Below are 23,494 nucleotides of genomic sequence, written 5' to 3'. Positions count from 1 at the left end.
TTGTGTTTCCTTCTCCATTATCATGGAAATAGTAATTTGAGGGCCAAGAGCTCATCCTTTGGGTACTCCACTATTTAATTTCCTCCAGTTTGAAAAGGACCCATTTATTCCAACTCTGTTTTCTATGTGAAGCAAGGTCTTTGGTGTCGTCCAGTCTGGTGTTCCTCCATTTTGGGTGATACAGTCCATAGAATCCCCTGAATTGACAATGATGTTGCAATTTATCAAGAGAAGGTGACCTTCAGTATTTCCTTTCCTCCTGTTTTTTTTTGCCATGTAGTTTGGAGTGCTTATTTTGGGAGTCTGGTGTTAGGTGTTAACAATGTTCCCTGCCAGCTGGAGCTGATTGAACATGATTACCAGAATGCTGGGAATATTGCCCTGGAGGAGCACTGTGACTCTGGTTTACCAATCTTGTCAATGAATTCCTGAAGATTTTGGGAAGATGAATGTTGACACTTCTAGTGTTTTGAGGTACTGACAGCAGGCTGCTGTTTTGGAAATGCATAGGAGGTAGGGATCATTGCCACTTGGACTCTTAGTTAGCAGATGGCTTGCTGGCACATTGGAGAAGGTAATGTTTTTAAAAATTGATGTTTACCTTCATTAAGAGGGGCTGTTGAGATATAAAAAGTCATTCATGCTTTCCAGGATCTCATTGAAGATGTTGGTTATTAAATTGGGGTTAAATGGCATGAGCATGTTGGTAGAGGAGCTTTTGTTAACTGGATATAAATGTTTTATAAAATCCATTCACTTGTATGCTTCAGTGATGGGGTCTATTATTTGGTGTTAGACCTGCGTGTGCACAAGTGTTGTCTGTTTATTGTAATTCAGTAGTTGAAATTAGAATGCTCTTGGATCCAGGGTGGAGCTGATAATGTTTGACGTCTTCACTGTTGGCCCCATAGATTAACTTCACTTTGATGAAAAGGTTGGTGCAATGGCACAGTCTTGCATGACCCCATTCTGCATTTAGATTAGCTCTGTGATGGGCCTTTTGGTTAGAATGTTATTGTGTAGCAGATGTGTAATAGTAAGGAATTTCAGGAAAATTTTCCATAATCTCCTCAAGCTTTTGTGGGGTTGAAAAATGGCTACGTATAGTGGTTGGTGCTGCTCTGCAACTTTTTCCTGGATTTGTCCATTGTAATTCATGATGGGGGAGAAGCCTTATTGCATCTCTGGTAAGAGCTTTTTGGCCATTGGGAGGAAGTTTTAGAGGAGGACCATTGTGATGACTTTCTCTGTAGCAGCATCTGAGAGTAATTACTAGGATTGGGCTTGTCTCCTTTCTTGAAGGTGGTAGTGATTATAATGTCCGAGAGAGTCTCTGGCATTATTCTGCTTCTCCAAGTGAAGGGGATGTGGTTGTCATTTTGTGCCAAAAATGCAGATGTCCCATGTTGTGCAATTTCAAGGATTCTGTCAACCTCAGGCTTTTATAATTGCCTCTTGAATAGGTTTTTCATTTTCTTGCTGATTGGTTGCACTGGATAGTATGCTGTGTGAGGAATGCAAGGACAGTGCCTCAAAGATGGTCTCAGTTGAGAATGTCTTTGAAGTTCTGTTTTCTGCAGGTGTCTGCCTTTTTGGCTCTCCCATGTTGTGGATTCTCAGAAGGATCAGCCCTTGGGTGTTTCCACTGTAGGTGATCTTGCTAGTACTGAAGAATCCATGCATGGCAAGTTACTGGCAGTTTGGTGGATCTCCAAGGCTTTTTACATCCTTGAGTCACTACTTTTTGCCAGACCCTGACCTTCATGTGGTTGTAGAACTTTTTCTTTGGAATATGATGGTGTTTCCAGTTCACGAAGACCTAGTATTTTGTGACTTAATTGCATCTCATGATCATTGTGATCAAACCAGTGTGTTCTGGTAGAGAAGCCAAGAATTTTTCCACAGATGCTAATTATAAAGGCCTCCAGGCAGGCTGTGCACTGTGTACACCCTGTGGCTCCTGTTGGTTGGGAGTTAAGGTTATGTGAGGCATTGAGTAGAGCTTTCTTTGTGGGCTTTTTGACACCTTGACATTGTTTCCTTGCAGAAGTGTTTCTGTTGCTGTTACCAGTTAGGGGCCATGTTGTTAGAGAACAGAATGGACCAGGTGATTTTTCAGTTAGCAGTTTTAGCCACTAACATAGTGCAAGTTACGTGGATGCTCTTGCAGTCACTTGGTCTAATAGGTGCCAGTGCATAATTCAGCATATTGCAGTGAGGCCTTGTACACGCCTCTCTGAAGCAGAGTGCTTGTTTATGTCAATCTTGACATAATTCTGGGCATTCTGGATGCTCTTCCACAGATGAGCAGTCAATGTCCTTCCAATTGATTTTAGTAATAGTTTAAATGTGGGGGCTGCTTGCCAAGCATAAATATTGTTTTGAATTGTCAAGTGTGATAAGTTTATTGAAAATCATCTGCAAATTATGCAGGACTGGAGATCTGCTTTGGTAGAATGATGATGTCACTTCAGGGTAAGCAGGCATATTGTCTCCTGCTATTTCTGATCCTTTCACTTTGTGGATAAGGCATGAAGTGGGCAGTGTAGTAACATTGCAAAGTTGATCTTTGCAATCTTTACAGTGCTAATGAGTTACACCATCATTCAAAAAGAGTAATACAAGTAAATTGAAGTTTTACTTTTAGTTTCAACACTGAAAACTTAATGACTAGTAGCTTTATTCATTGCTCTTCTCCACCCTTTGAGTTCTGTGTGAAAGAAAATGAATTGATTTGTAGGTCATTATCGTCTTTGACATTACATGAATTATGCTGAATCTGAGTGCCAATCCAAATTGAATTGTAGGTTTCCAGTCCTGGTGCCATTATTTCATGAATGGTGCATACATAACCATCTAAACTGGTTTTTATGACCAGTTCTCGGCAGATTTCACATGAATGATTGCTTAGTGAAAATTTATTTTTGTTTAAATTTATTTTTGTTTAGGATTGGCATGGATCTGGGAACCAAAATAAGTGTATTTAGTATGCAAAACAAGCCATCATTATTAGTAAACTATCATGTTACAGCTTCAAATTTGTTATTTTGTGATCAAACTGATCTTGAAAACTGCATTCTACAAGGCGTTATTTTCTTTTTTTTGTCATTGGGCTGGAATTCATTACCAGTGATGAGCCCTTTGTGCTTGCTGCTGACCAGTATAGTAAATATGTGATGGTAAGTATCAGGTTTAGTCTTGAGTTGCAATGAACAGCAGTTATGTGGTCTGACCAGGAAAAACCCTCTTGAATTTGCTGAAGACACCTTTTGACAGTGTGCCCCCAGCCATGGCTATAGCTCAAATCTGATGAAAGGTTGTTGACCACAAATGTTTCTCTTGCCACAGATGCTACCAGACCTGCTGAATATCTCCTGCATTTTCTGTTTTTGTTTCAGATGTCCACTCCAGCATTTGTATCACTTCTCGTTTCTCAAGTTTTCTGTGCTTCTGATGTAAACATTCACATAGTAATCAAGCACTTAAACATTATTTAGTAAATAAATTAAAGTGCTTTTATATAGCTGAAGGTACTGGCATAAACTCAGTTATTTTAAAGGTACAGATTACCTAATACTTATTATTTATTTAGGTCCCTTGCTGGCATACCTCTCCATTGGAAATAGATGTGCTTGCTGTTTCTGTGCTAGATCCTAATGGTACAAGGTCCACAGGGGAGCATTGGCCTCCACGTGGAATCCAGTGTTGGAGCACTGTTGGGGAATCACCAGCAAAAATCAGTCAGCAAGTTCAGGATATCTAGTTTAGTTCAGGAATCTGGAACTTGGTGACATTTTCATTGAAAAATTCTGGTAGTTTGGTGTGTAATTGCTGGCATTTCCTGGTTCATCGAGGTGCTGCATAGTGCATTTTGTTTGCACTATGAAGTTAATTTCAACCTCAGATGGACATGGTTTGTTGTAAATTATAGTTAGTATTTCTGAGTAATTATCTTAGTTTGTGCTCTTGCTGAATAAGAGTGCACACAGGTGCTACCAGTCACTGAAGCTGTAACCTGTTTTGATGTGTATACTATTATGTTGGTCAGCAGTTGTCTCCCTCCTCAGTCCACATTATTCTATCCTGCTCCTCCCACCCCCCCATACCATAACCCCTCCAGGGAGTTGAGGGTGAATGAGATTTAAAGTTGATTGGACCTGTCTTGTTCATAATTTACAGATGTGAGTATTGTTAGTAAGACCAGTTTTTATAGCAGCTGAATAGTGGGATACCATTGTAATTAGTTACTTTCTAGACAATATGAAGGTACACTTGCAATGCTCTAGGGCAAGGTTGGATTTCAGGATTTTGGTCCAATGTGTTTGGAGGTAAGAATGGTATGTAACATGGAAAAGAAGTTGTAGGCAGTAGTACAGTTGTAGATAGGCTTGTTGCCTACTAGATGGTTAGTTTGTGTGTTTTGAAGGTGTTCTTGAGGTTGCATTGATAACATATTGCCGTGTTTTGAAGCAGTATGCCACTAGTTACGGTGATGAATGTTTGGATCAGTGGAAAGGATACCAATTAAGCAGATCGTTTTGTTTGATGATGTGGAGCTCCTTGAATATTGATAGAGCTATGGTTATTTGGACAAGTGAAGTATGTCCATCATACTACTGCCACATAAACAATGGAAAGACTTGGGAGCTGTTGGGAAATGAGTTGCTTGCAATAGAACACCAAGTGTCTGTACACTTGTATCCAGTTTTTATGCAGCATAAGTGTTTAAGCTTTTAGTCTTTGGTGACCCTAGGGTATTGGTGGGGAGAAAGTGATTATGGTTGTATGTCCTTAAATTCAAAGTTGTCTAGGCCATGCAACAAATAGGCATGGACTAGTTTATTATTTGAGGCACTGAATGGAACTAAACACATTTCTGATCTTGGGATAAAGAAAACAGATTAAAGCAGCTGAAGTTATTTCGGCCTCCTTTGAAAATGTAAAGCCCTGTGATTGAGATGATTGGCCGCTAACAACTGCAACAATTTTTCATTGTGCTAGGTGAAAAGGTTTTCCCTATTATTCAACTTGACTTCAATTTTCCTAGAACCACTTTGGTGTGACAAAGTCATGTGGGCAGCTACATTTGCATTGCATCTGGAATAGGGCTAATATATGAACTGTATCTGTAATGAGGTCTGCAGCTATGGGTCATATTGGTGAGTGTTACTTGACAGCACTGTTAAAGACACCCTTCTTTATTTTGCTGTTGATCTAAGAAGATAATAGATCGATGAAGCAATTATTGGCTGTATAGGGGCTTCCACCTTATTGTGAACAAGATATAGTTGCGTAATTTTCTATATTGGGTAGATGCCTGTGCGGTACTGAAGTAGCTTGGCCAGTTACACAGCTAGTTTTGAAGCATCTTTTTGATGGTATGACAAGTTGTTGAGATGCATAGCCTTTGCTGGGCAGTCAGCTTAGTTCTGTCTTGATACCTTGTAAGCTGATTTGAATTGTCTTCTGTGAGATTGGGGGTCTTGCTGTGGATGGCTGTTTTGAATTCATTTGCTGTCCTCCATCACTGACTTGGAGGATGTTCATGCAGCAGCCTCCCCTCTCGTTTTTTTTAAAAAATTGCTTGGCACCATTAATGACTTGGAGAAGATAACACTGAAGTGCTCTGGGATAGTTAGGTAATGGAAGTAATTATTTCTGATATTACAGTTTTACTATTTTACTTTTATCTAAGCAAAAGGACTACCCAAAAATTGCAGTACTGGATATACCCGAGTATTGTAAAATTTGCACCATCATCAAGGATGTTGGGTTATTACTTTTTTGGGCTATAATATTCACGGTCGTTTGTGACTGCTGACATTTTCTGGAGCCTAAGGGATTGGGGTTGTGTGGTGCGATAAGGAGCTTTGAGGTGTTTTAAGTGTCTTGTGTTACTGTTATAGCCGTTTGTGGGCCTGTTTCTTTTTAAATTTATAATTACGTAATGCCAAAGTTATTAAATCTATGATAATTCTGTAGGTTTTGAGACTTGGTTGTGATATTTATGATTTGTTACTTGATTTGCTTTCATTCCCTTTCTTAAGTTCGTGTAGTATCATGAAATATGAAAAATTAAAACCGTGTTTCTTCTGGATTTGCTGTCTCAGAATTAAGAAGTTTTGCTTGGTCAGAAATCCCTGAGACCAGACCAATGGTGGTCTCTTCGAGGCCAGTCATGAGTTTTATTGCGATTGCAAAATCTGAACCTCTAATTCGTCACGGTATCTAGGTGAAAGCTATGATATCTGCCATCTGCCAGATTTAGTTCCTTGCATGTCCATTTGGCTGAAAATATTTCTTGGAAGATTTATGAACAAAGTCTACTTTGAGTAATGTGTCCCAGTAGTGCTTTTGATCCTATCGTACCACTTCCATCCTAAGAAGTCTTGCTCTCCACTTAATAATTGTCTGAAAGATAAACATGTTTCATTTTTTAAAAAAAATTGTATAATCTTAAACCAGGTTTGATCAGTTGAGGGGGTGTATTCACAGCATAATACCCAGCAAAGTGTCCACTGAACTCCACTTCACTTCATGTTGGGTGATGAAGTGTAATAGTACATACTCCATTACCCTGAGACTTAATGAGATTTAAATGCTGAAAGCTGGAAGTTTCAGGCAGAGCCATTGAATCGATCAAACAAGGTTCATCCCTGCATCCCTGATGCAGGGTTTTGACCCAAAATGCCAACAATTCCTCTGCTCTCTCCTGCACCCCCCCGCCCCCCCCCAACCACCAATGAGATGCCCACTGAGTTCCTCCAGCAGATTGTTGCTCAAGGTTGATCCCAGTACCTGATTGGTGAGGTTTAGTGCTATCATTTTGCTTGCTTTGCACGTGTTCGAAACATCCAGTGCCAAGAATGGGTAGCGCTGCTACTATTCTACAGAGAAGTTAGTTAGTACAGAGAATAGTGAAGTTAGATTGGCTTCAAGGTGGCCAATGTGGTTATCTAACTCCCCATTCAAATTCATTGAGTAGCATGAACTTCATGCATAGTAGATGCAAAGTCAACTATCAGAAATTAATCTGTTACTTCAGTTAAGTGCCCTAACATGTTGCTTCCTTGAATTGTTCATTTGCCAAATCTTCAGTCTGATTGGATAGGGAGATGTGCAGTTGCTTGACCCCTACTTTTAGATACCTTATGGTCTCCAGAGGATGCTGGGTTATTTTCATTTCACACTTCCAATGACTTGTATGGAAAGAAAAGAGCAATGGAAAGTCTGTTTGAAGGCCAGTGCTATTCATCTGCTATTAATGTAATTTCTGGGCTATTGTGCTGGCTTATCTGTATGATTTGGATGAGTTTCTTTTTAATTGCCAAAATATTGGAGGTACTGGTGAAGAGTGGGGGGGGGGGGGAGTGGGGTAGAGATTAGAAAATGCTTTGAAATCTATTGGGTCTTTTAAAAGTGTGTGCATTATACATTACACAAAAGCAGGTCAGAACCAGTCTATTTCATAGAAAGTGACGTTTCTGTCTCCAAAACCTCTTGTCATCTACAAGGCAAAAATTAGAAGTTAATAGTCCAGAATCCTCAGGACTTGGATGCCAGATTAGAAGATTTTCTGGAATATCAGATGATATTCCTATTAATGCCCCAACACAGTTTTAATTCACTTTTTTCATGTATTACAATTATCATAATTTTCTAGTGAGCCAGATAAGTTGATAGGGAGCAAGGGAACCAAGGCCCAAGTGAGTTTCAAGGAAGACCAATCAAAGTCACCCAGTGAGCCGGATGCTGAACCATTGGGATTTCTGAATTGTTGGATAGCAGATTATTGGAGTTTTTCTGTAATATGTTGTACATTATACTTGCTTGGATGAATGTGGCTCCAACAACTTGAAGTTAAATGTCATCTTGGACAGAGCAATCCTATTCTATCCCATGAACAATTACTTTCTCCACTACCCATATGATGAAGCTATTTTGCTGCAACTTATTTAGTTTCTTCATTCCCCAACCATAAGGACGAGGATAGCAGGTACATGGTGATGCCAGTGCATGCAAATTCCCTTCCAAGTCCCATATTATCCCAAATTCTAAATATATTGCTGTTCCTTTGTTGCTGTGACAAAATCTTGAATCTTCCCATCTAACTCCAACACGGTGACCGAAGCTATTCAAGAAGGCAGCTTCCTACCTTCCAGACAGCTGGTCAATAAATGTTTGACTTGTCAATAACCCATTTTCTGAGTGAAGAAAAATGTATTTTTGGCTATTGGAGGCAGCTGTGTACGTTGGGATCAAATTTGCTATTCCATTTTACAGGCAATGCATTCCAAATCAAAACTTACTGAGTTTTTCAACTTCAAATCTGTTTTTACCAGTAGAAACTACTTATTTACTGTATCAAACATCATCATGACATTAAATTAAGCTTAAGATTATAAAACTGAGGAGGCTGAATGAACTAAACCCAATACAGAATGCTGATTCAGCAACTCCATGTGGCCAGATTGTGATAGCTACTCAGATACTCTTTTTTTGTTTCACTCCTCTGAGATTATATTGATGAAAGTATTCACGTTGTTATGGTTTACCTCACATTGAAAATGATATTTAAAATACTAGAGACATCTTTGAATTTAGTGGTCAGTTTTGATTTGATTTTGTTTGTACTTGTTGATTGTGAATCAGTGAGCACAATTTTAGGAATTGGGTTCAGCCTGAATCTGAGTGAAGAATAAGGGTCTTTATTGGAGTTGGATTGTTTCAATCTACTAGCTATGTGCTGCCTACAAAACTGGCAGAAAATAGTCAATTTGATCAATAACTGCAAAATAAGTGAAGTAGGTGTTGGAAAAAAAAAATGCTTTTCTAGGAATGTAGCAAAGCATCATTATCAAAGTGGAGAAGTCATTGGGTTGATTTTTGCAGTCAAAACTGAAGGAATTATGCTGTTAAGTGCACTGGCACCTCTCCACAGATGCTTTGTGGACTTTTTCAGAAGCAGCTTGGGATAGAGGTCCTTTGGAGCACACAACCGTACAGAGAGTAATCTACAGGGTGTAAACAGAATGCATAGCACATCCCTTGAAACAGTCAAGCTGAACAATTTTGATTGAGACATATCCAGTCTCAACCAGGAAATATAAATTAAAATCTCCCATGTAATGTCAAGTATGCCATGTGATATTAGGTGTGGAGAGGATAGATTTGGTTCTGGAGACAATACAGCTATAAAATTAAATTTTGAATCCTACAGAGACTGTTCAGCAATAATTAAACTGACAACAGCATTTTATAATTGATACATCTAAATGCACTAACCCTAACACTTTTTCTGGTATGTCTGGGGGGTAATTACTACAGTTTCACATCCTTGTGTTTGAGTGCCAAGTTTCCTTGGCAAAGCAGTGAAAGAGGGGAATGTGGAGGTGCAAGATAAATCAGGAAGCCGTTTCCTAACTAACTGTGTGTATATGTTGGAAATTTGTCTGGTTTACTCTGGGACATAGCCCAAACGTATCTCGGTTTAATGTCATACTGTCATATAGCATGGAAACAGGCCCTATGGCCCAACTCATCCATGTTGACTGTGTTGCCCAGTGAGCTAATCCCATCTGCCCATGTTTGGCCCATAGCTCCCTAAACCCCTCCTATCCATGTACTTTTCTAAATGGCTTTTAAATGTTGCTAGTGTGCCTGACTCAACCACTATTTCTGGCAGCTCATTCCAAATATGCATCACCTTTGCCTGAAGAAGCTGCCCCTGATGTGCCTTTTAAATCTCTCACTTCTGATCTTAAACCTATGCCCTCTTGTTTTTAGCACCCTCTCCCTGGGGGGGGAGGGTGGGGGATCTTTCAATCTTTCACCCTGTCTGTGCCCCTCTTGATCTTGTATACCTCTATCAGGTCACCCCTCAATCTACATTCCAAGGAATAAAGTCCTAGTCTACGCAACCTCTTCTTGTAACTCAGGCCCCCAAGCCCAGGCAACATCCTGGTAAATCTTTTCTGCACTCTTTCCTGCTTAATGACATCTTTCCTATAACAGGGTGACCAAAACTGTACACAATACTCCCAAGTGCTGCCTCACCAACATCTTGTATAACTGCAACATAACGTCCCAATTCCTCTACTCAATGCCATGACTGATGAAGGCCAGTATGCCAAAAGCCTTCTACACCCTACCTACCTGTGATACTGCTTTCAGCAAACTATGCACGTACTCCTAGATCCCTCTGTTCCACAACACTCCCCAGGCTTCTACCATTCACTGCATAAGTCCCACCCTGGTTTGACCTCCCAGAATGCAATACCTCACAATTATCTGGATTGAAAGTCATTTGCCACTCTTCAGCCCACATACCAACTGATCAAGATCCCCCTGTAATCTTTCATAACCTTTTACACTGTGTTTACAACACCACCTAATTTAGTATCATCTGCAGACTTACTAACCATGCCTTGTACATTCACATCAAAATCGTATATATAACAAACAGCAAAGGTCCCAGCACTGACCCTTGTGGCACATCACTAGACACAGGCCTCCAGTCAGAGGAAAAAATCCCTTGACCATCACCCTCTGCTTCGTTCCACTGAGCCAATTATGAATCCAATCTGCTATCTTCCTTCCCCTGGATCCCATGCGATCTAACCTTCCAGACTATCCTGCCATGAGGGACCTTGTCAAAGGCCTTGCTAAAGTCCATAAAGACAATGTCCACTGTCCTACCGTCATCTGTTCTCTTGGTTACCTCCTCAAAGAACTCTGATCAGTCAGACACGACTTCCCATGCACAAAACTGTGCTGATTATCCCAAATCAGATCCTGTCTCTCCAAATGTTGGTAGATTCTGTCCCTCAGAATACCCTCCAGCAATTTACCCACCAACAATATCAGACTCGCTTGTCTGTTGTTTCCTGGCTTGGTTTTGCTATCCATTTTAGACGATGGTACCACATTAGCCACTTTCCAGTCCTCTGAAACCTCACCTATAGCCAGAGATAAAGCAAAAATCTCTGCAAGGACCTCCACAATTTCTTCCCTAGCTTCCCACAAGGTCTGAGAATGCACCAGGTCAGGCTCTGAGGATTTATCCACCTTAATGCACTTTAAGGCCTCCAATACTACCTCCCTGCTAATTCGTATGTGGTCCAAGACATCACTCATTTTCCCCATTTCCTTAGTTTCCATCGTTTTCTCCACAGTATAAACTGAAGAGAAATATTTATTAAAATCTCTCTCATTTCCTTTGGTTCCACACACACATGGCCATGCTGATCTTTCAGGGGACCTATTCTCTCCCTAGCCACTCTTTTACTCTTAATGTACCTATAGGATCTCTTGGGATTTTTTGCCTTGCCTTGCCTACCAGATCCCTTTTCATACCCTCGTTTTGCCCTCATAACTTCTCTAAGTGGACTCCTACACTTGTCATCATCAAGAGATTCACTAGTTCCCAATTGCTTTTGTGCAGTGTATGCCTCCCTCTTTCTCTTAACCAGAGCTTCAATATCTCTTGTCAGCCAGGGTTCCTGAAACCCTAAGCCTTGCCCTTCACCCTAACAGGAATGTGCAGGCCCTGAACTCTTGAAATCACACTTTCCTCGGCAGATATTCTCCATGAGGTGGTGTACTAAACTGATCTGTAATGTCTCAGCTAGTCTCAAGGTTTTATTTTGGAAGTCAGGTCAGAAATCTGGAGTTAAGATTGCAGCACAGCTTAAATATTGCAGTGAAGTAAAAATCACTGTGATGTTGCCCTTGGTGTAAAGGCTTTAGGGAGGTGCAGAAGAGATTAACTACAGTGCCTTATTCCTGGAGTCATTTTAGTAATATGGTTAGACTGAAGAAACTGGGGTTATGAGGGCATCTGGTAGATGTATTTAAAATCTTGTGATGTGTAGATAGAGAGTTTGGGAGAAACATTCCTATAGGTTGAACAGTTGACACCTTGGGGGCTATATAACATGAAGGTGATTGGCAAGAAAAGCTGAAAGTGACGAGTTTTTTTACAAAATGAGTGGTAAGGATCTAGAATGTGCTTGGGATAATAGTTGAGGCCAATCAATCATGTTTGAAAGGATGCTGGATAAGTATGTAATTTTCAGGGCTGTGGGATGAGGCTAGGGGGTGGAATGAGTTGGATTCCTCTTGTGTAAAAACATTCAGACTTGATGAGCCAGATTATCTCATTCCTTGCTGTAACCGTTCTCGGATTCTGTTAAATTTAATACCCGGACCCCATTCAGTAAATAACCTTCTTGATAAGTGCCTCTTGAAATATCTGTGTTACTTGAAGTTAAAAATCTGTTGCAAGTTTTTCAGTTTTGCTCTATTTTCATCAAACTTGCAACATGTACAGTTGTTTGAAATTGATGGTTGAGGACTATGGTATATATTGGTCATTATCTGTAGTTAGGAATGTTTAATATCTCATTGTGATAATATCAATGATTTACAATTGAATAAGGAAGTGAGGGAAAATTTAATGTTATTTTTAGTCTAAAAAAATTGGATATAGCTTCTCCTGAAGGGAAAATGTTTCTTCAAAGCATTCAAAAATAAATGTTATTCTTTTAATCGGAAATGTAAAGTTATTTTGTGTCGTAGCTTTTTCCTTAAGTTGCATGTTTAGTATGAAACTTGCTATGAATGTCTTGATTATTTTGAAGACTAACCTTATGTGTGCATGGACTGCATTTAATGTATGGCTGTTGTGTTTGTCTTTGTTTTTTCGCCTGCAACACTCCTACTAACTGTGAACGAAAACAAAAGGAATTGGTAAATTATCCACTGCTGATGGTAAAGCCTTCGCAGATCCTGAAGTACTTCGGAGACTGACTTCTTCTGTTAGCTGTGCGTTGGATGAAGCTGCTGCTGCCTTGACCCGGATGAGAGCAGAGAATACTCTAAATGCAGGACAAGCAGACAAGTATGTGCCTTTTTAATTTTGTGGGGAATGGGTAGAGGTAGAAAGAAACTTTGTTTAACAAAATAGAAATGATTAAAGTAAGGAGCTGCAATGTCATAAAATTGATTTTACTGCTTGGGAGTTTGGATGCCTGTCCCTTTTTCCTGGGGCATGTATTGACTGATTCCTTCCATTAGCTTGTGTTAACAGAATAAATTAACTTTCAATTTTACTGCACGTTAGCATTATTTTCTGTGACATAAAAATAATTACACCTGTTTCTTTTTTGGTGTGGTCTCCGTGTGTAGTTTTCTGTTCGACTCTTTTGTAAAGTAGCCATTGCATGGCTTGAAGAACCTGGGACCATTTTTGATAAATGCACGTTTCAGTAGGTGTGTGTGTGTGTGTGTGTGTGTGTATATATATATATATATATAGTTAAACTTGCATGAGTATAAAGCCTTATGCTACCCACATAATCAGCAAAAATTGATTATTTTAGAAAACATTTGGCTGCCTAGTCAACTTGGACACTAATGCTGAATCATACTACATTAAACTATTGTAATTGTTCTAATGTCATGATTAGTCTTATTTTAAACCAACTTTTGAAGGATCAATAAATTTGATAAATTTAATTTTATGAAATTTGCTCGGCCATTCCAACTTTTTCCTTGCCTTATTCCTTTGTGTTCTGCTTTTAAAGTCAAAATGTTACTTTATTCCTGCTTGCTCTTTTCCTACAATTTATTTTCCAGTTTTTTAAAAACTAGCTTTCAAATAACTTTGAGTATCAATACCTAATATTTCAGCCAGTTATTGACATCATATTTGGGTTAAGAATGGAAAGGTCTGCTTTTTAATCCACTTTTTTTTGAGTACATGGGATATTGAATGGATTGGCAACATTATGAACATCAGCTCATTTTGAAAATGGGTGTGTGTTTTAGAAGGACATTGTAGGGCAGGATGTGGATTTGACCCTATGCCTGGCTGTTAAAGGGTAAATGACATTTTTGAAATACCAACTTACAATGCAAATGTTTCCACCTCTAATGGAGGTGCAGAAAGAAATTGGACTTTAGATATTATTTGTGTGTGCATGATATATGACTTTCCTGACATCTCGTGATATGCAGGTTAGAGCAAAGATATTTTTCAAGAAAAAATGGCTCAATCTGTCTGTATAATCTTTAGAGCAAATAATAAAGCAGAATATAATTAATTCACCATCAATTAAAAGTTGTAACAGTTAAGGGATAGAATTCAGGAATTGTTTCTAAAATGCAGGTTAAGTTCTGATACCCCACATAATAAGAGAACTTTGCAGAGCTACTGTAAATCTATTGTCCTGTTCCAACACTGACTACCTGCTACTTTTCTCAGTGAACTGTCATGAAGTACAAACCAGGAAACAGACAACTGAGATTTTTCTGTTATAAGAAATGCTTTTCATGCATAAATGAAATGAATATCAAGTTATTGCCCTTCATCAGTTTTCATCTTGTAAGTTGTAACTTGTGGGACCAACTTAGTGTCATTGTGCCAATTCCCTGGTTTAGATCTTGATCCTTGTGTTTTAGGGTTACTGTTGATGTGCTTTTGCAAATGAGGCTGCTGTATAGTCAAGGCCATAACCTGCCAAACATCATTGTTGAAGATGCTATAGATAAACACCATTTGGTGATTTCATCCCTATTCTCTGACAGACTTTGTTGCCTTTCTGTGTGGAAGATATTTGCATTCAAAACTTTTAATCTGATTTTTCTAATAAAAAATATTTTCATAAGTTTATAGTATGCAGACTTGAGCATACAGAAAACCTCCTGGCATCTCTGTGATCAAAAGTGAAATTTCATATGAAAGTATTAAAAGATCAAATGATTTGGGGTTTGGCTCAGCCTTGATTGGAATTCAGGAATAAATTCATACAGCAGTATATAAAGTTTCAATAAAATCTGATTTTCTGTAAAATAATTAATTTATTTTTGTTATTAGCCGAAGCTTGGCAGAAGCATGCTCAGATGGAGATGTAAATGCTGTCCGAAAACTGCTGGATGAAGGTCGAAGTGTAAATGAGCATACAGAAGAGGGTGAGAGTTTGCTGTGTTTGGCATGCTCAGCTGGTTACTATGAACTTGCACAAGTAAGTAATAATAACATACTTGAGTGAAAATAAATGTACTTCAACATCCCATATTTTCTATTACACTGCAGTTCATGTTATTAGGATCTCTACCTTTTTCTATTTCTCTCTGATGTTGAGTTGTTAAATGTGGCCAAATAGTTCATTTTTGTTACTTATGCAGAAGTAATTTGGGAAACTAACGAGATTGCAATTAGCTTTACATAGTTTTTGTTTTTCTACCTCATGGTAATTATTAGCAGTTGACATCTAAATCTAAAATGATACAGTCATGGCTATCTTATTATTGGAGAGCATGTTTAATATGTAGTTGATGAATTTTGCTTGTGTAAAAGCTAAACCTGAGAGAATGTACAGGCAACTGCCACATTACGGCCCTTTGGGTTATGGAAATTTGTCCTTACAGAATTCACAAATCGCTACCCAGAAATTTGAGATGCAAAATAAAATTTGTTCTCATGGAACTTATGTGGACAAAAAAGTAAATAAATCGACATAATGTTTTCAACTTGTGTTTCTTGTCGCATGCGTACGTGATGCGGCTTCGCGTTACGGAAAATCACTTTATGGCCCATTTTTTGGAATGCAACTCCCCCCCCCCCCCCCCCCCCCACTGTCTTTTTTTCCACCCCCTCCCCCAATAACGTGGGGTTGTACGCATTTAAGTTTTGCTAAATAACACAAGTAATCTAGGATTCACACAACACAGCTTTTTTTGGCTTATTTGAGTTTGTTCCTGTATGTTTTAAATGTTTTAGAGTTTTTGTTTATCAATTGTCCAGTTGAATCTGAAGTGTAAGCAACTTAAATATAAAAATTTTGATTTTGTTGTTCTATTTATTACCTTGGTGAGTGAGAGGGGGGGAGATGGAGCTGAGCCTGAATTGCAATCAGTGGATTTTAAATAATTTTTATGAAAATTAAACAAGAATTATCATGCCTTAAAACTTGTCCGTTCCCCCTTGTATAGTAAAAATCTAATTATCAACTGCCTATCTGCTTAGCAGTCTTGATGGTATCTGGCTCACTGGGTGCTGATTCCCATGATTCCATTCATACTAGTTCCTCTGCTCCTTTGGAAATTCACCTGGTTTACTGGAAAATTGATTATTTTTCTATTTTTTTTCCAAAAAAAAGTGAATCAAAATTGAGTTGGAATATTATTGGGAATAACATCTATTAGTGGAAAAGCTGCTCGTCTGGCACCACCAGTGGTCCCAATGTGCCAGATTAATGCAGTTTTTTTCCTATATATGGAGCGTGTAAAGATTTTTTTCACCTAAAACAGTTCTTGATTATGTTGTTGTTGATTTAGGTTTATGGAGATAGAAACCTGATTTGTGACCTGATCTGTTTGCCTACCTCTCTAATTGTGCTTCAATTATAAAATTTTCAGATTGAAACTTGCAGAAATCTAAAAATGTAACTTGGGTGGGATGGGTGTTGTCGCTAAATGAGAAGCTGTTCCAAAAGCGCATGTATGCTTAGCCAAAGTTATGCTTTGTGAACATCTTTACTATTGGTTCCACTTAAATTTGCATTAGGGTTAGTAGTCAGTTCATTTTGATAAATTCAGATAATGCAAATCATTCTTTTTAGTTAATAGCTTTGTGATCACTTACTATACTGCTGAGATATAGCTTGTTGATGACAAATGAAGTGTTCTTTCAAGCATTTCCTATAATTTTGCAAAAGATTGCATTATATTTGATGAAAGATATGGGTCAGATAATTAACGTGGAAAGTTGGACTCAGGTAGAAAACATTAGAGAAATCAGTCCTTGTAAGGTGCTTAAAGTGTGAGTTAAAATTGTTAAGGATGAAATTTTTTAAGTTGGTGGTTAAATAAAGGCCAAGGGACAGATATAGGCATGAAGTCAGTAGGTGCATTTTGGAAGAAGAAATGATTTTAAAAAACGCTGTTCGAGCATGGGATGACCACCTGAAATGTATGGTAAGTCAAGCCAAAACCTGATTATGACTGCTGCAGCACTAATGCAATTCAAGTGGGAGATGGAGACTAATATGTTGGTGGAGACGAAATGGTTGCGCTGAACAGAAGGTAAAAGCATTTTGGTGAGCAGTTCAAGTGCTGGATGACCCTGTACTTAACAGGGTGGCACAAGTGGTACAGCTAATAGAACTGCTGCCTCATAATGTCAGAGACCTGGGTTCAATCTGACCTTGGGTGCCAACTGCGTGGAGTTTGCACATTCTTCCTGTGACAGTGTAGGTTTCATCTGGGTACTCTGGTTTCCTTCTGTATCTCAAAGACATGCAGATTGGTAGGCTAATTGACCACTGTAAATTGCCTAACTGAGTAACTGGCAGAATCTGGGGGTATTTGATGAGAATACAGGGAGAATAAAAACTAGGATTGATGTAGGATTAGTGTAAATGGGTGGTTGATGGTTGGCATGGACTTTGTGGGCCAAAGGGCCCGTTTCCTTGCTGTATCTCTCTAACTGATTCTTAGGAATTAAGATATGATTGGTTTTGGGAACAAGTATTTTCTATGCCAATAAAAGTAGTGGGCTTGGGCTCATTGCAATCAGAAGGCTTATGGAAAAATTAAGTAAGAAACATGGAAAACCTTTCTTCTACACACACATTAGCAAGATTTAACTCCTGTATTTGTTATATAAAAACATTTGGAAAGTTGTTTTGTATAGAGAGGGAATTGCATTGCTCCTCCCAACAAGTTGAAAATTGTACCTGTACCATAGTACATCTACATCTCGATTTGTACTTAAATTTATTGGTTTGGGATATAATATGACAAATTATAATTTGATTATAAACTTGTGAACTATAATCATGTTCACTTTAATTTGGGAAGTTAGCCAGGGACTTGACCATTTCTGATAGTTGAAATCTAGGATTTGGGGACAAAGGCCTGATTCGTCATTTTAAGACTTTCAGGAAAGATGTCAAGTTGGAAACTCTTCTACAAACGGTAATTGACTTAGGCCAATTGTTAATTTTTAATCTAAGAGATTTTTAAAATCAAAAATGTCAGGGCTGTAGTTGAAAGTGAGTGGGTCACACGTCGGCTGTGATCTCATTTAAATGGTTGTGTAGAGCACAATGACCTACTCCCTCTTCCTATTTACCTTCATTGCCTTTGCCTGTTCCTTCTCCAATTATATTTTAGTGATCAGGGGCTTGTAACAGTGTGCCCTTTAAATTCCAGTTCCAAACTGAAACTTGGAATTTTGCAATTGAATACTTGGTCTACCTTTTCGATTTCTATTAATTTAACAACTTGATTATTTAGGTTCTGCTAGCTGTGCATGCAAATGTTGAAGATCGGGGCATCAAGGGAGATATAACCCCATTGATGGCAGCTGCCAGTGGAGGCTATGTAGACATAGTAAAGTTGCTGTTGGCCCATGACGCTGATGTAAATGCTCAATCTTCAACAGGTAAGTAGAAGTGATACTTGGCTATCTAGCTTTGCTTTGTTGTAAAGATTTCTTATCTTAGTTTACATTTCTACTGCTTTTTAAAATTCCTCAGGAAACACAGCACTCACGTATGCCTGTGCAGGAGGGTTTGTTGATGTTGTAAAAGTACTTCTGAAAGCGGGAGCCAATATTGAGGATCACAATGAAAATGGTCATACACCTCTGATGGAAGCAGCAAGTGCTGGCCATGTTGAAGTTGCTCGGGTGCTTTTAGAATATGGCGCTGGAATCAATACTCATTCAAATGAGTTCAAGGAAAGTGCACTTACACTGGCATGTTACAAAGGTATGATAACTAATCTTTAACAATGACCATGATGTAACAGAAAATATGCATTTTAAAACTGGAAAATTGTTTTGACTTTCATTCAGGTCTTCATCTCCAAGTAGAAACATTGAATCAATTTCTAGAATAATAAGATAAATGAAATGATTCACAACCATATAAGGAATCAGACAAGATCTCTTTGTTAGCAAGCAATTGTAATGTGATAAAATAGTTGGTGCATGTTCAGTGAATTTAGCATTGGTGCAGAATTTTTATTATAAGTGAAAAGCTGCACTTGTAACTAATTTAACGATCCAAGTTGGTCTTGTGTTATTGTACACTATCGCTGTGTCTTGTATCACAGTATAAACTTTTCATTAACCCTTGCATCAATTTTTATGCTATGTTTGAAATACTCCAATATTTACTTTTCCCCTGACCCCCTTCTTTCCTCAAAACTGAAGCAAGGAAAAACTAAGAGAACCTTCAAGAAGAAATTTCATACACAGGGCTTATTGTAGAATATTGAGAGGGCAGTATATGACTGCACTATCTTCTGTGACAAAAAATTGAAGATTTAATTTAGTCTGAAAAATAGAAAATTAAACATGTTGCTTCCTACCATTTAAATGAAAGCAATTTTTAATAGGTTTACAAGGTTAGAGTATATTTTTAATTCTAACTACCGATGTATCATCCAGGTCATTTGGAAATGGTGCGGTTTCTTCTTGATGCTGGTGCTGATCAGGAACACAAAACTGATGAGATGCATACAGCTTTAATGGAGGCATGTATGGTAAGTATTTTTATGTGCTATTCCCCATCTCCTTAAAAATGTTTTTGGGTCTCAATATGTTACTCTTTGTTTACAGCTTTAAATGAAGTGTTAATTTTTACTGAACAAAATAAGGCTAAATCTAGTCTAGCTAATTGTAAAATACAGACTAACGCAATCTGACAGAAAATAATGCCAGTAAGCCTGTTTTTAAAAATAGATCAAAACACTGGAATGAGGAATTTATGTATATTCAAGCTTAACTCCTTTGCATAGCAATTTGCTTTCCTTTTGCATGTTCATGATTACATTTTCAGAAACTGTTGATTTTTAACTTGAGCATCAATTTTCATGCATTTAGTCGGTTGCTTGAATTCCACAAAATGAACAGTCTTCATAGTGCATGTTAATTACATTCAATCTTTTTTATAACCTTTTCATTGCAAAGTAAATTGCTGTCTGCTTGAAATCTGAAATAACATGAAATGCTGAAAGAATTCGGGCAGCATCAATGGAGAAAAATTCTTTGAAGAGTAACGTGCTATGGATAAAGGAGAACAGATGGATACACTAAGATTTTTAGAAGCATTTGATAAGGTTTTACATCAAAGATTACTGCAGAAAAAAAATAGAAGCTCATGGTGGAAGGGGTACCGTATCTGTGTGGATAGATTGACTTGCTAACAGTAGGCATAAATAGGTCATTTGGTGGACAAGATGTAACAAGTGGTATACTACTGGGATTGGTGCCAGGCCCTTAATTTATAATCTGTATAAATATTTTAGAAGAGGGCACTGAGTGCTAAATTTGCTAATTATGCAAAGATGGGTCGTGAAATACATTATGAGGATGATTTCAGAAAATAACAAAAGATGAGGAAGGGATATGGGTAAGTTGAATTAGCAAAGATTGAGCAAATGGAGTCTAATCTAGGTGAATGTGAAATTGTTAATTTTGGCAGGAAAATTTTTAAATAAAGCTCATTATAGAAAATTGTGGAAGATATCAGCTCTGAAGTAGAGGAATATGTGATCTGCTAATGGCTTGTGTAGGTACATTAATTAGGACGTCAAACATTGTTATTGTTCATTGCTAGGGGAATTGATAATACATGTAGGGAAATTATGCTTCAGTTACATAAGACATGGATAAGACCAAATCTGGAACACTGGCTTGAGGGACCAAGTGGTTATTTCTGCTTCTAATTTACCTATTTGTATAGCATTGGCCTGAACTGTTAACAATTTCTCTCTTGATGTAACATTATTTGCTGAGTATTTTCTGTTATGATTGATTTTGTATTGTTGAGGCTCAAAACTGGTTTGCATTTGGTTTATGATTATTGCATGGAATGTGCTGGATAGTTAATGTATGAAGAGACTGACAATTAACTTTACCAAATAGGATGGCCATGTTGAAGTAGCTCGGCTCCTTTTGGACAGTGGTGCACAAGTAAACATGCCAGCTGATTCTTTTGAGTCGCCATTGACTCTTGCTGCTTGTGGTGGTCACGTGGAGCTGGCAGCTTTGCTCATAGAAAGAGGAGCCAACCTTGAAGAAGTAAATGATGAAGGATATACACCATTAATGGAAGCATCACGAGAAGGCCATGAGGAAATGGTAGCTTTGCTGCTTGCTCAAGGTACGAAATGTCTTTTGCGTTTAGAAATGACGCTCATCGATATATAATTGACATATGAATTTAGTTTTGATTCAAATCCACCATTTCATTTTTTTGGGGTAAGACTGTAAGAAGAAAAAGCATAAATGGACCATTATTGTCCCTTGAGCCTTTCATTATGGATAATTCTCTTAACTGTGCTTGCTTGACCAATCTGATGTCACATATTGTAAAAATCATAATCTTTTAATTAGTTTAGCATTTAAGAATAGGTCATTTGCTTAACTTAGCTGTGGTAGAAGTCGTTCTACTTGCAGGTTGTATTCAATGTGAAAGCTGTAGGGAATCAGAATCAGTTTTATTATCATTGACATATGACATGAGATTTGTTGTTTTGCAGCAGCAGTACAGTGCAAAGACAAAAAATCTATAAATTACAAAACTATAGTGCAAAAATAAAATGAGGTAGTATGCATGGAATGTTCAGAAATCTGTTGGTGTAGGGGAAGAAGCTGCCCCTGAATTGTTGACTTTGGGTCTTCAGGCTCCCATACCTCCACCCTGATGGTAGTAATGAGAAGAGGGCATGTCCTGGATGGTGAGGACCCTTAATGATGGGCACCACCTCTTGAAGAGGTCCTCAATGGTGGGGAGTGTTATTCCTTTGAAGGAGTTGGCTAAGTCAACAACCCTCAACAGCATCTTGTGATCTTGTACATTGGAGGCTCCATACTAGGCTGTGATGCAACCAGTCAAAATGATCTGCACTGTACATCTATAGAAATTTGCAAGAGTCTATTATGATGACATATCAAATTTCCTCAAACTCTTAACATAGTAGAACCACTGGTGTGCCGCCTTTGTGATTGCATAAATATGTTGGACCCAGGATAGATCCTCTGAGGTTTTGACACCCAGGAACTTGAAGCTGCTCACCCTTTCCACTGCTGACCCCTCAATGAAGACTGGTGTGTATTCTCCCGACTTTCCCATCCTGAAGTCCACAATCAGTTCCTTGGCCTTGCTGATGTTGAGTGCGAGGTGGTTGTTGTGACACCACTCAACTAGCTGATTTCACTCCTTTAAGTCTCCTCATCGCCATCTGAAATTTTACTAACAAAGGTGATGTCATCAGTGAACTTATAGATGTTTGAGCTGTGCTGAGCCACACAGTCATGGGTATAGAGAGAGTAGAGCAGTGGGCTAGGCATGCATCCTTGAGGTGTGCCTGTGTTGATGGTTTGAGATAAAACAGTTAAAGTTGTATGATTTAAAATGTTATGCAATTTACAGCTATAGGTCTAAGCATATCTTGTACCTGGGTTCAGCAATACCATCATAAACTGAACTTAATTGGTTACTTCTGAGAGTGACAACATAACATTCTTGTGACCTTCATAATAGATATTTCCTGTTTACAGATTTCACTCTCAATGCTGTTATTGCTCCCAAAGACCAAGATTAAATATTAACTTACATCCCACACAGTCAGCTCTTAGTTTGAAAAAGGTGATAGATTAAATACTTATAAAGACTGACTATAATCTGCCAAATCTGTTTAATAGTATATTAATGTGTATAAAGGCAGTTCAAACTGATTCAGAATAATTTTTGCCTTTTAATGTTCCCTTCCCCCAAGCAGTGATAACTGCAGTATAAACTTACTACAAGGTCTTACACTGCACCTAATTCTTTAGCTTCTGTGAATTTTCCTCTGACCTGATTACTGTGGATGGTGTCAGATAGGGCTCAATTTGGGAAAAAGTTTTGCATTGGCTACTTCGTTTTAACAACTTGAGCTGTCAATCAAGTCAACCCCATCTTCAGACTGGCCTCAAAGTGCATGTGACCTTTCTGTCTGAATAATTTTGTGAGTGAACCTGTTTATTAAACTAATGGGTACTGCAGTAGGGAAGTGAAACAGCCTGCCTTTGATTTCCATGAGCATCATGATTGATGGGGATCATGGGGAGTTTACCCAATAAACAAAAGCACTGTTTGTCGTTCTTCTCTTGTTCTCTGGAGTATGTTTTAAGCTTGTGTTTCTTTAATGTCCAAGTTCTAATGGGTTAATGTCAGTATTTAAAGCATTGTAATGGTACCTCTTGGACTGCATCAAAACTTTGCTTGTAGCTAAGCTGATTTGTATCTGGGACCTAAAGTTGTAAAGTTCCAAAATTGTCATTAAATCAAGGCTTTGGAATTGTATTTGTCCTCACTACATTTGGGAATTGTAGAGAACCAGGGTCGTAGTGAGAATGAGAAACTAGTGAAATTAGTCCTGGTAAGAAATAGTCTGTTAATTTCACCTGTACTGAAATGCAACAGAGAGATGA

At 38.3% G+C, this 23,494-nt stretch overlaps 1 protein-coding gene across 7 annotated transcripts in view; it reads left to right on the top strand.

Annotated features, from left to right (window-relative positions):
• Positions 1-23,494, top strand: part of ankhd1 (ankyrin repeat and KH domain containing 1) — a 148,770-nt gene that overhangs the window by 53,343 nt on the left and 71,933 nt on the right. For all 7 annotated transcript variants that reach the window (XM_052013594.1, XM_052013597.1, XM_052013596.1 and 4 more), the window contains exons 3-8: positions 12,745-12,901; positions 14,879-15,026; positions 18,304-18,451; positions 18,546-18,779; positions 19,463-19,557; positions 20,942-21,179. In XM_052013594.1, coding sequence (XP_051869554.1) covers positions 12,745-12,901; positions 14,879-15,026; positions 18,304-18,451; positions 18,546-18,779; positions 19,463-19,557; positions 20,942-21,179 — 1,020 coding nt within the window. The remainder of the gene's footprint in view (positions 1-12,744; positions 12,902-14,878; positions 15,027-18,303; positions 18,452-18,545; positions 18,780-19,462; positions 19,558-20,941; positions 21,180-23,494) is intronic.

This window comes from Pristis pectinata, chromosome 4, assembly GCF_009764475.1.
Source record: "Pristis pectinata isolate sPriPec2 chromosome 4, sPriPec2.1.pri, whole genome shotgun sequence".
Classification (NCBI taxonomy): Eukaryota; Metazoa; Chordata; class Chondrichthyes; order Rhinopristiformes; family Pristidae; genus Pristis; species Pristis pectinata.
This window is presented reverse-complemented; position numbering and strand designations above follow the sequence as displayed.